Source organism: Conger conger, chromosome 16 (assembly GCF_963514075.1).
Source record: "Conger conger chromosome 16, fConCon1.1, whole genome shotgun sequence".
Lineage (NCBI taxonomy): Eukaryota > Metazoa > Chordata > Actinopteri > Anguilliformes > Congridae > Conger > Conger conger.
The window spans coordinates 37881085-37894418 of record NC_083775.1 but is presented as its reverse complement, the minus strand read 5'-3'; the positions used below and the strand labels follow the sequence as shown (position 1 = coordinate 37894418).

The window sequence follows — 13334 nt, the reverse complement described above, 5'->3', positions numbered from 1 at the left end:
ATGTACCATAGACATGTAGGCCTTCTCTCTACTCCAATGATACCAACTATGTTCCTGAGCTCTCATCCTCGGGCGGCCTGTAGCCTAGTGGTTAAGGTAAATGGCTGTGACACCCAAGGTCGGTGGTTCTAATCCCAGTGTAGCCACAATAAGATCGGCACAGCCCTTGAGCAAGGCTCTTAACCCTGCATTGCTCCAGGAGAGGATTGTCTCCTGCTTAGTCTAATCAACTGTATGTCACTCTGGATAAGAGTGTCTGCCTAATGTAATAATGTAATGTAATCCTGTAGGCTTTCACTTCAACCCTAACAAAACACATCTCATTCTAGAAATCTTGTTGAGCTGCTAATTTGTTAATTAGGGTGGCCTGTAGGTAAGGTACATGACTGGGACCCGCAAGGTCGGTGGTTTGATCCCCGTGTAGCCACAATAAGATCCGCACAGCAGTTGGGCTCTTGAGCAAGACCCTTAACCCTGCATTGCTCCAGGGGAGGATTGTCTCCTGCTTAGTCTAATCAACTGTACGTTGCTCTGGATAAGAGCATCTGCCAAAATGCCATTAATATAATGTAGTAGAGTGAGGAGTGCAAAAGTAGTGAGGAAAGGAAAACCTAAGGGATGGTAGATCTCCAGGAACAGGATTGGTTACATTTTACATTTACATTTTTTATATACATTTTTTAATTGAGCTTATTTAGCAAAATATCACTATTTTTCTGAAAGAGACCATCAAGACACAAATCATATAACTTTACTTCTAGATGTTCAATCGTTTCTTATTCATATATCAACTTTCTCATTGAAAGCTTAGCATGTCAGGGCACTCATCATGCCTTTTTCTTCACCAATCTCCGTATCAAACGTTGCCCCGCCATACGTGAGACCAATCAAATCAGTTTCTAAGTGTCAACTACTATTATGGCAACTACATATCCTGGGATAACTCCGCATTTAAAGAGAACATTTGGCCACATTTACACTCGCTGCACAAAATGCGGCCTGACGAGGGTATGTTGGTGCGGTAGCGGTCATTAACGTCGTATATAGGAAGGTTACAGGTCAGGCAATCAGCTAATGAAACGGCCTACAAACCGCATTTTGCGAAAGATGCAGATCTAAAACAGCGCAGTTAAAACGCGCGTGCATTGAATATCTTCACTGCGTGTGTCATATTCCTTGTATCGACTGTCACGTAAAAGCGTGTCCAGTGCAGGACAAAATGTGTAGCTACGTATCCAAGCTGTGGCGGCTATGGAATTATATTCGAGATGTAAGGTTGCAATGAGCTTGACTATTGCCGGGATGTTCCATGACATATTTTATTTCTCCCAAAAAAACATTATTTGTAAGGCCGGTTGTTTGTCACAGAAGTCTTTCCCCGTTTATTTTCATTGATTATTTTGGAGGATAACTATTACAAACAAACACCCCTGTTTGTATTATTTTAGCAATACCAGTTGAGCATGTTCCGTTTCTGATAATGTTCCGTGAATGTCTTTCCGCGAAAAAAGTGATTAAAAGCAGCATATCAATGCATTCAGTCTGCTCAACGATTTTTTGAAACGCATGAGAAGTTGGTTAATTTCCTCGGTTTACGCCTCCTATATATATTTCGCACAAAAATCGACCCTCGTTAATTAGCCTACGTGAACTTTAGTAAATTCAACGGAATAGCCTATAATCAGCCACACTTATACACACTGCTCTTTATCTGCGCGATCCACCCTTAAATGCATATTATGCATTGAGGAGAGAAGCACAGCTTGCGATGAGTCGCCTTCAGCACACGCATACTGCGGTTTCAGCCCCGTGCGCCACTTTGATATATACAACGCATGTTTCTTGGGCAGAATGCATCATACGTACGCCTGAAAATCGTCGCGAAAGGCTAAGTACATCTGGGCCATTGTGCAATGGAAGCATGAGCGCGCACGCACGCAGAGAGAACGAGCCCGCACGCACGTTGCAGCATGCGCGTATGGGCAAACTGGAAACAGCCAATTGCACGTAGCTACTGTACTGAACGTAGCTACGTCGGAGGTTGTCGGGAGAGAGAGAGCTAGCTGCACAGAAGGTGGGAGAGAAAGGAATAAAGTGAGCGAAAGAACGAGACGCACAACTGAAGAAGGGCACGTTAAGTGTAAGTAAAGGGACACGCCAGTCATTTTTAGCTGCATAGTTTGTGCCTACATTAGTAAAGTGCAAAATTAGGGTGAAATGTGATGTCGGTTGCAGGCGTATCTGGCGAGGTAGCCAGATAGCTAGTTTGCCACAAACAAACAAACATCAGACGCAACCGTCGCTGCAGTGTCGTTACAGTAATGTTGTTATATACACAATCCGGCGTTTGTGGGTGCTCTCTGATTTGTTTCCAAGGCTTTCAGTGCCAGAACGGAGAAAGCAAAGTGAAGGGTGCACGTCATGTCACGTAGCTAAGCTTAGGCAGTGCAGCTTGTTATGCTATTAAAAGCGCGACGCGGAGGGGGAGGGAGAATACAGGGGGTAGTACAGTTAGCTGTTTGTTTGGACCTCGCAAGGCCATACCATACAATGCACCACGGACATTAATTCCACGCTACTGAGCCTGCATGCACTTACTTGGACATTGACCAGAATTAAATTAACGGGCCCCCCGGTTCAAAACCATGGCGTTAGTTTGAGTGCCGTTGTTCAGATGTTCTGACCTATTGTGCACACAGTTTATCATGCCTTTATTACACATGATAGAACATGATTTGGCGCTGTGCAAAACAAAGAATTTGCGTCATGGATGCGACTTAACTCCTCAAACCGAGATCATTTGTTACTTTCTCTGTTCTAAACTGCTTTCGTTTCAATGATTGCAACAATTAGGCTTCATTAAGACAAATTATGTAATACTTGTACACTGGTCTATACCTGTACTTTCTGGAGTAATCTATTCTTATCTCATGGTAATCTGTCATCAATCCACTAATGTCTTGGATTGTCCTTTCTCCCTAGGTGACAGCCAACATTAAACCTTCAGTCTCTCTCCTGGTTTTTTTTCTTCTTTTTTTTTTCTTTCGTTTTAATACCTCCTATTCCTTGCCATAGACACTGCCACTTAAAGCACTTAAAGTACCAGATTGTGTTCAGGCTCTCCTCTGAATGTACTCGTATGGACACTGTAACGCTTTCATACTGCACTGACAAACGGCAAAGGAACTCATAACCAAAGAAAATAACTTGAAGAACCTGTAAAGTAAATGAGAAGTTAGCTGTTGAGAAAACCGAGGCAAGCCACAAACCTTTGTGCCCAGGCCAATGCGGGCCAGGAACGAGAGGAGGAACGTATAACTAACAAGCAACTCTCTCTGGTGTCGGATTGTGTACCCTTAAAGCTGTACACCCAGAGACACAAGGATTGGCAGTTCACAGAAAAGTAGGATATATACCGAAGAACCTAAACAAGTAAACACAATCTGTACATATCACCAGTGGTAAAGTGGAACTTATCGAGAATCCTGTCCACTTGACGCAGGTACCCTCCACTGACCCATGCCCATAAGCTAGCTTCCAGTCAGTTGTTGCCAGATAAAACCCAGTGAATGTTTTGTGCATTCCTGGAGAAGCCATTCGTTGTCGACCAGTAAATTGGGCAAGGCCACCGTTCCACTAATGGCGAGCATCACCCAGTCCTCCGACCCGGACATCCCCGACAACCACCGGGAGAGCTGGCTGGCCCTGCTGTCTGCGGCGGAGGCCTACTGCCAGAAGTCCGGCTGCGACCTGGCCATCCTGACCGCCAGCAAGAAGTTCCGGTCCCTGGCGGCGGAGGGAGACGGCGGCAGGAAGTGTGACTTCTCCTACCACGTGTGGGGCCAGGGCGCGCTGGCGGAGTCGACGAGGCGCTACGTCGACGACATCGCCGTGCTCCACTCCACCTCCGCCCTCACGGCTCATAGGCAGACGCGGGCCGGGGGAGGGGACAGGGGCGGAGCCGGGCTGGGAGTGACCTCCGAGGCTGGACCCCGAGGGGTGAGTCCAGTCGCTTATTCTTCTCCTCTTTTTTTATTTTACTTGCTCCTGACCCAGAAATCGTTCGAGGCCCCGCCATCTTTAAGGACATCCCAACGCGTTAAATGTAGCCGGTTATGTTTTCCACGCCAGCTGCTGCACTGTCTGTCCGTTTCTTTCAGCTATATTAATATTCAGCGATCATAATAATAGTTTATTTAGTTGACGCTATTATCCAAAAAGACCTACAGTTGACTAAGCCGGGGACAGTGTCTCATGGAGCAATGTGGGGTTCATGGCCTTGCCCAAGGGCCCAACTGCTGTATGGATCTTCTCATGGCTACAACGGGGTTTGAACTACAAACCTTCCGGGTCCTAGTCATATCCCTTAGCCACTAGGCTACTGACTGCCCCTATTCTTTTCTCTACCTGGCGGGTATATCACAAAGAAGGAACCCGGAACCATTCCAAAACTGGAACATGGACTGAACAGCTAAAAGTAAAAACCTGTTATCCTTAGCCTCTCTCTCATCCTGCTTTGTGATACACTGCCTTGTTCTATCTGTATCTCTCTGTTTATTACATCTGTTTCTTTTAATCTACAATGTCATCTGTCATTGTTGCCTGCAGCTGTGATTGGTGTTACTCCCAAACTGTGTACCCTGCAGTTTTATCCAGCTTATCATGGTAAAATGCATGCAATGCATGTCATTGGAGCAGCAGGATCATTTGTGTAGGCGTGTATGAGTTGCTCTGTGTCCCACAATGCTATGCAAAACAAGCCATGGAAGCGCGTAGACGGTCAACACCTGTACTAACTTTCTGAACCAACTGAACGACAGACCGACTGCTCACGTGACGACCAGCCAATCAAAATCTCACAAGCCTGTATCGATACAACCTTCTTTATTTAACCACTGTTCCCATCTCTCCGTCTCCCTCTCTCTCAGGGCTTGACAGGGGAGGGTGGGGCTGGGACCGGGACCGTCAGCCCCAGTGCGCGGCTCTATTCGCAGAGCTACCCGTCAATCTACAGTTCCAGCTCCACCGCTGGCCAGGCTGTGGGTCAGAACGGCAACGGGGAGAGAGAGCGGGACAGGGCACTGACCCAGGAGGGGGCGGGAGTGAGAGAGAGGCCAGTCGGGGTAGAAGAAGAGGAAGAGGAGGAGGAGGAGGAGGAGGAGGAGGAAGAAGAGGAAGAAGACATGGAAGGGCGGAGGGTCAATCTGAACGAGACTGCTGGTGAGTTCCTGACTGACGGGCGAGATTGAATCATCAGTTTAGAACAGGGGTGCAGGTTTGTGTTCCGACCAATTGCCTTGTTTTTAATTTGCTGACACTCTATAAATTAACCCTGGTTCGGGCCTGTAGGAAAATCATCAGGATACACTTCCAGTCTGCAGCTGTAGCTGGTACTCATACACATATAAGATAAGATACGATTGAGTGAATTAAGTAATTAAGACCAGAAATCCTGAAAGGGATCGGCCCTTGTTGTGCGCCCCGATTTAAAATGGTGATGATTGTGCTCGGTTTCGGCCACGGCCTGAAGGGGGCAGTAGAGGGCTGAGGTCCTCGCCAGCCACCAGAGCCTTACAGGTTAATGCATGACACCACCATATTCCAGGATGTAACAGTAACTGTCCATGAGGGTTGAGGTGTCAAAATCCTGTGCATGTTTTTGTTCTTACCTTTCAATCCGCAGCTAGTGTTGGTCTTGTGGAGTGGGGGAGTGTGTGTGGGCCCTTTAGCCAATCAGTGGCTTAGATGGCTGGTGTAAGTGAGGAAGGGTGTGTGGGCCCTTTAGCCAATCAGTGGCTTAGATGATTGACTGTAGCGCAGCAGAAGGCAGCAGACACTGTAGCCCTGCTGAACTGGAATGCGACACCCTGCCTTGGGGGAGAGGTATGCTCAGTCCCTCCGTGGACCCCATATATACCCGCGCGTTGCCCGCTGAACAGAAATGATGGCGCCACCCAGTGGACGCTGAGGGGACTGCAGCGCTGTCTGTCCACGCTTGGGTGCGTTTCAGGGCAGAGCTGGACTGCGTCTGTAAGAACATTCAGGAAGCATGCGGGTTGAGTGCCGTCAGGGTCAGGGGTCAGGGGTCGGTGGAGGGGGCAGAGCTTTGTTTCAGAATGTACATTCTATTCGCTGCCTTTTATAACCGTCAGCGTTTGTCATGTCAGACTTTCATAAAAACTTTAACTTGTGGCGTGGAAAATCCTCAATGAAATATAACAAATTATATTAATTATGTGGTTGCATGGCAGTCGTTTAGAAGAACTTGCAAACATAAAACCAAAACATTTTCATGAGCTGAGAATGAGAAGGTTCTATCTATGTTCTGAGAGTTTTGAGATATTGAGCTTCAAAGCTTCAAAGTGAATGGGCTCCAAGCCCATATGACTTTAAAATTTTAATAGTGTTTTTTTTAATAAAACTTCATGTCACATTGTGCCCTGTAAACAACATATTTATGACACGAATGCATTTGTTTTAAAAAATATAAGAACCTTATAATTCTCAGCTCAGAGTTTGTGTAATTTCATGTTTTATATAACCCAATATTTTCAGAACACTGTTAAATTCCCTTATTAGCATGTGTTTTCGTGATCTTGCCTAAGTTATCTGTTTTCCCAGGTTATAGTTTGGCAATACATAGAAACACAAACAGAAGGGGACGCCACCAGAGCAGTGCTGTTGTAATCTCAGGTGATTTATTAGAGCTGTCCCACAACTGCTCGCAGGTCAAGTTTCATGAATAGTTTTTGGGCATGGGAGTGGTGTGCTGTAGCCTCTTCTCCTGCATTGTTGGCTGGCCGAGCCCCAGTGCTGCACTGCATTGTCCACCTCAGGGAAGGAATGGCCTTCATGGGGTTGTGTGAAGAGTAGGATGATGGTTCCAAAACAAAATCATGCTGCCGACGTGTTATATTCTTCTGTCTAAAACTTGCGCATTGTATTAAGAGTTTTGAGAAGTCCAAAGTCTTTCTCTGGGTCTCTGACAGGAGTGTTCCTTTCTCTGGGTCTCTGACAGGAGTGTTCTCCATGGACGAAGACTCCCTTTCTCGGGACTGCGAGCCGTTCTTTGAGTCGGATGGAGAGGAGGAGAGCACTGATGGTAAGAGAGGGCTAACTACAGCCAGCGTGTGGCTGTGATTGCGGTTGACAAGTGGTGAGTGTGCTTGGGTATGGTTGGGGCCTGGTGAGTGTGGCTGGGTATGGTTCAGGTGTGGTGTGGTTGGGTATGGCTGGGGCCTGGTGAGTGTGGTTGGGTATGGCTGGGGCCTGGTGAGTGTGGTTGGGTATGGTTGGGGGCTGGTGAGTTTGGTTGGGTATGGCTGGGGGCTGGTGAGTGTGGTTGGGTATGGCTGGGGGCTGGTGAGTGTGGTTGGGTATGGTTGGGGCCAGGTGAGTGTGGTTGGGTATGGTTGGGGCTGGTGAGTGTGGTTGGGTATGGTTGGGGCTGGTGAGTGTGGTTGGGTATGGTTGGGGCCTGGTGAGTGTGGTTGGGTATGGTTGGGGCTGGTGAGTGTGGTTGGGTATGGTTGGGGCCAGGTGAGTGTGGTTGGGTATGGTTGGGGGCTGGTGAGTGGTTGGGTATGGTTGGGGCCTGGTGAGTGTGGTTGGGTATGGTTGGGGCAAGGTGAGTGTGGTTGGGTATGGTTCAGGTGTGGTATGGTTGTGTATGGTTGGGGCCTGGTGAGTGTGGTTGGGTATGGTTGGGGCCAGGTGAGTGTGGTTGGGTATGGTTGGGGGCTGGTGAGTGTGGTTGGGTATGGCTGGGGCCTGGTGAGTTTGGTTGGGTAGCGATCAGGTTGCGGAGGTTTAGATGGGTGGGGTTCAGGTGCAGTAAGTGCGGTTGTGTAATGGTCTACCCTCATTCGTTCCTCAGGCTCGCTGAGCGAGGATGCCCCGCCCCCTCCTCGCAGCATGGCAGTGGGACAGTTCTCTCTCTCCTCCCGTTCGCACCACCCCCTGTCAATCGCCCGCTCCCTGCCTGTCACTGTGCCTGTGTGGGGTTACCGAGGCAACCGGGCCACACAGGGAGACAGCCATAGCGGAGAACGGGTGAGTTTCTGCAGTCTCTCTCTCTCTCTCTCTCTCTCTCTCTCTCTCTCTCTCCCTCTCTCACTCTCTCACTCTCTTTCTCTCTCTCTCTCTCTCACTCTCTTTCTCTCTCTCTCTCTCTCACTCTCTCCCTCCCTCCCTCCCTCCTCTCTCTCTCTCTCTCTCTCCCCCCCCTCCCTCCCTCTCTCTCTTTCCCCCCTCTCCCTCCCTCCCTCTCTCTCTCTCTCTCTCTCTCTCTCTCTCTGCCCCTCCCTCCCCCTCCCCCTCCCCCCCCTCTCCCTCTCTCTCTCTCTCTCTGTAAATATTTCAGCAATTTTCCATGTCGGTGTCATATGTGATTTTACATATTCCTCTATGGCTATAGTGTGAACAAAAGCAGCGACACATTTGCAAGTTAAAGGCTTTGAACTTCTCATGCATCACCTTTCGTTTCTGCCACAATTTCTTTAAGAAATCTGCCCGTTCAACAATTCCTGCACTAATTTCTGACATTTCCCAAGACCCAAGACTCCCAAGAGGATTTTGGAGCTGCATTGTGTGAATTTGTGTTGCGATCCTTGCTTGTCATGGCTTTGTCTGTTGTAAGAACACAATTACAGCTTGTGTGCTATGGAATACTTTTTCCTGGTAAACATATGTGTGAGGCTCTTCCGATTAAAAGTTTTTATTTTATTTTTTTACCCAATATAGCAAGTCGGCTAGCGCCACGTTAGCATTAGCTAATATAGCTCGCTATTTAACTTGGCAAACAATTTCTTTTCGTTGCATTTCACCGAAAACGACTGCAAGTAACAGAGTTACTTAAGTCCCCGGAAAACGATCATCTAACCTGGATAACCCGGGGAAATCCACAATCTTAACCCCTTCTCTGTTCTGTGTAAGATGATTTTCATTTGGCTAATCTTTTTGCTCATCTTTTGTACATGTAGCTGGTCTTGTTTTCCCTTACTGTACTTTGAGTTGCACACATTGCATAAGTGAGTCTATACAGGTAACACATTTGTATTTGGGTGTATGTAGGTATGTCCATAAATGCCGATCACACCCTTTCCCTCTCCCTCAGTCCGGCTGCCCCGACCTGGACCACATTGCAGCCAGCATGAAGGCCCTGCTCGCTCCCGGAGCCACTGATGGCACTGAGATGTTTGGAGGACTTCCCCGGCCACGCCTTAACACGGGGGACTTCTCCCTTAAACACTGAGAGAGGAAGAGGACACACCATACACGCCCACACCCACGCACACACCCACGCACACACCCACGCACACACCCACACACGCACACACATATTCACGGCCACGCCTTAACACGGGGGACTTCGCCCTTAAACACTGAGAGAGGAAGAGGACACACGCACACACACATGCACGCACTCACAGCACACACACACACGCACACACACACACACACACATACACACACACACACACACACACACACACAGCCTTAACACGGGGCACTTTGCCCTTAAACACTGAGAAAGGCAGATGACGTGTGCACACATACATGGGCACTACAGACACACCCATACCGCCAATACTTGCAGACCAAGATGCTTGTTGACCACACCGCACTAATACTGATACTCATTTCACACTACATTGATACTTTGAGTGTATACTCTTTGGATTCATGGACTGATTGACTGTACACTACTTTTGAGTATACCTGTGAACCACACATATCAAATTCCAGTCCTGGAGGGCCGCAGTGTCTGCAGGTTTAACTCCAGTCCTGGAGGGCCGCAGTGTCTGCAGGTTTAACTCCAGTCCTGGAGGGCCGCAGTGTCTGCAGGTTTAACTCCAGTCCTGGAGGGCCGGTTTTCAGTGTGTTTCAGCACCAGTGATTCATTCACTCACCCTGTCCTCAAGGCCATAATTAGCCTGACTTAAAGGAGACTACAAATCTCATCAGACACTGCAGGACTGGTGTTTAACAGTGCCCGCTGAAAACCGTGACTTTGTGAGCTACCTTTCCTCCAGCGACTGCACTCTGCACTATCACACTGACCGCGAGGACATGTATATAACCTGACTGATTAACCGACTGGATTCTTCAGTGCACTTAACATCACAGACCCTGATCGATATGGTGCCCTCAGAAATGATGTCCTCGATAAAGATGACCAAAAGCAAGCCATATAAGATAATCCATGTTTTGAGCTACGGTGCGGTCAGTCAGTATTTGGACAATGACACTATTTTTAGTTGTTTTGACTCTAATGGGAATGGGTCATCATCACCATGAATATGAGACTGAAGTACAGGCCCACACACCTCTTAGTGGATAAAAATGAATCTAAACAAATTAACATAAAGTAGTCCTATTTAGTGCTTGGTTACAAATATTTTGCAGTCTGTAACTCTGCTAGGCCTGCACTGTAGCCAGCTTCAGTTTGTGTTTGTTTCAGGGGGATTTTTTGGCTTCAGTTTTTGCTTCTGTGAGTGAATTGCATGTTCAGTTGGACTTGGGTATTGTGATTCTTAACGACGTACCAAACGGTTAATTTGACACAGGCCCAGTGTTTTGGCTATGTCTCTGATAGATTTTCCTTTCTGGTTTTTTAGCCTCATGGTTTACTGACATTTCTTCTGACTCTTCTTTGGTCCTCATGTTGAAAGACAGCAAACGTCTCCCAATAGCCGCAGCTAGAATCAACTCTAGACCGTTTTCCTGTGCTTCATCTCATGATGCAACGACATAGTTGGCCATGATGCAACAGCTGGGTGGCCAATTGTCCAATTACTTTTGGTCTGCTGAAATGGGGGGGGGAGTATGAAAGGCTCAGATTACAGCCGTCACCGTGCTTTGACTGCTTCTTTTCCGTTCCAATGTGCAGAGCAAAACAACAAAATGGTGTCCCTATCCAAATTGTTACAGCCTGCACATTCTTATGCTGAAATAAATTATATTATTTTATACTAATACAATTTTCCACAGAAAACCATTTGATTTCCAAAGAAGGTGGGTGTTGAAATTGTCTCCCGTTCTAGGTCGCAGATTCCACTTTTGGCTGGAATGTCTGGGTCTTGAAAACAAGAGTATTGAAAACAGGTGTGCCAATAAATGACAGCTACAGGCGGATGAAAAAACTTTTCTGAGTGACTGTATTAGTCTAAAATAAATAGTCTGTGTTTTATCGTGAAGTACAGCTGTGTATGTGTGTTGTTTACTTCATACAACCTTTTTTTGGTCATCTTTATCAAGGGTGCCAGTGACTTAGGAGCCACTCACACAGACTGACTGCACGAGACGGAGCATTCATATGACTGAAATAACGCGTTAAAGCTGATGTTGCGAAAGAGAGATTTCTAGCGCTGAGAGAGAGAGCGAGTGGGCGGGGGTCGTTCAGAAGAGAATTGCACCTGTTGCATCTCCTACATTTCAAGCCCTTAAATGTACATTTCAAATAAAGAAGCCAAATCAATCAACTGGTATTGTTTATTTATGTTGTATTGGGTGTCTTATAATCATAATCGCATTAATTATTAGAATTGTTCTTTTCTATAGCATTTTCATGATTTTGGAGTGCTTAACATTGAAGGGAGGATACTCACCACAACCTCCACCGTATGTGTGGCACCCACTTGGATGAAACTTGTGTGATGAAAGGCAGCCATTTTGTGCCAGAATGCTCACCACACATCAACTTTTGGTGGAGAGGGAGGAAATTGAGCCATTTAAACTGGGGGATGACGAGGAGGCCATATGTACAGATTTGGGAGTGGGGAAAGAGTGGATGAGTGCACTCATAAGAGCTGGTCAGTTAAAGAAATGCCATGAGAGCAGACAAGGTTTGAGAGTAATGTGGCTGAGAAGTAAGAAAATTAGTATGCAAAGTGAAAGAAGGAATTATTGGAAAGTGAAATTAAAGTCTGAGAGAGGAACAGTCTGTGATTCAATCATCCGTCCTTTAACATTGACTAACTATTGAAGCAAAAAATATATTTCTGCTTCACAACAAAGTCAAACCATCACTAAAAAAATAACTGAGTTTGTGTAGGGAATGTGAGACTGAGAGGCGTTGGGATTTCTGAAGTGATTTATGAACATCTTGATGTTTAATTCCAGTCCAAAGACATGTTCAAATATTAATTACTCCAGTTTTCCATACCGTTGTCCTATACGCTTTTCGGCATCGTTCTCTGAAATCCCATCGCCTCTCAGTCTCACATTCCCTACACAAACTCAGTTATTTTTTTAGTGATGGTTTGACTTTGTTGTGAAGCAGAAATATATTTTTTGCTTCAATAGTTAGTCAATGTTAAGGAGATTTTGAATGCTGCAGTACCTCAGGTCTCCAGTAGAGGCTCCGCGACACAGCCTCATTAAGCCAGAGGAGGGCAGGAAGATCCATCATGCAGTCTTCTCTGTACAGATGTGCATATATTTACGTGTCAGCAGCAATGTAGAACTGTATCAAGGGACCTCGTTTTTTTTGTTCATTTTAAAAAAATAAAAAATAAAACCTTCCCCCCCAGTTTTCTTCCTCATCTGCCATTTTAGATGTTTTTCTGTCACACATGGTATCCACAGCAGAATTCATCATGATTCCCTGTAGACATATTTGTCTAATGTATTTCCTTTCTAATCCTGTATACAATGTAATCATTATATAATATGGATTATACGATGGATTATATATAACGCTAATTTGTCATTCTCTTTCCATCAGACCGTGGATGGGAGCGATCCTTCGCATATTGGCTAAATTCGTTTTCTCGCTTCCTGGCTTTTTTGTACTTAAGAAAACACGATTTGAATAAGTGTTAGCCATACATTTATCAGAGAAGCGCTGAATATTTTGCAAATGTAGAAAATCCCACATTTGCATAATTTTGTAATTCAAATTCAATTCCCAGGGTATAGTGAGATGAGTGATATTCTACCAGTTTTATTACTTTTTGTTTAAATCGTGCTCAACAAAACATATTTGTATAAATATATTCACATTACACACCCAGTCATATATTCATGGAAACTGCAAGATCAAACGGACACATTCCGCATGTGAATTTGCAATCGGGCTAAAAGGCGGTTTATATTTTTTTAAAGTCTGTTCCAAAGATGCAAAATATACCGTATCAAATGATTCACATCCATATGATAGAGTTCAGATATATACACAGAATGAATGGTTCATAAATTCATATTTATTCATTTATTTATTAATTTCATTAAAATATGGATTGATTCATGAATACTGGCTCTTCAGATACAAAACTACTGTTTCTCAATTTCATTAGCAGAATAGTACATCTATTGTACATAGATAGTACTCT

The 13334-nt window shown here is 45.7% G+C and overlaps 1 protein-coding gene across 2 annotated transcripts; it reads left to right on the top strand.

Annotated features, from left to right (window-relative positions):
- The first annotated feature begins 1990 nt into the window (after positions 1-1990).
- On the top strand, positions 1991-11479 carry akt1s1 (AKT1 substrate 1 (proline-rich)). 2 transcript variants are annotated; one of them, XR_009705562.1, is made up of 7 exons: positions 1991-2140; positions 2983-3999; positions 4929-5220; positions 7019-7102; positions 7877-8052; positions 9116-9809; positions 9847-11479. XR_009705562.1 is itself a non-coding variant. In XM_061224061.1 (6 exons), the coding sequence occupies exons 2-6, from the start codon at positions 3640-3642 to the stop codon at positions 9251-9253; spliced, it is 1050 nt and encodes a 349-aa protein (XP_061080045.1). In that variant the 5' UTR covers positions 1991-2140; positions 2983-3639; the 3' UTR covers positions 9254-11479. The 2 variants fall into 2 exon arrangements, 1 of the variants encoding a protein (XP_061080045.1); XM_061224061.1 differs by having other exon boundaries at positions 9116-11479.
- Positions 11480-13334: the final 1855 nt, after the last annotated feature.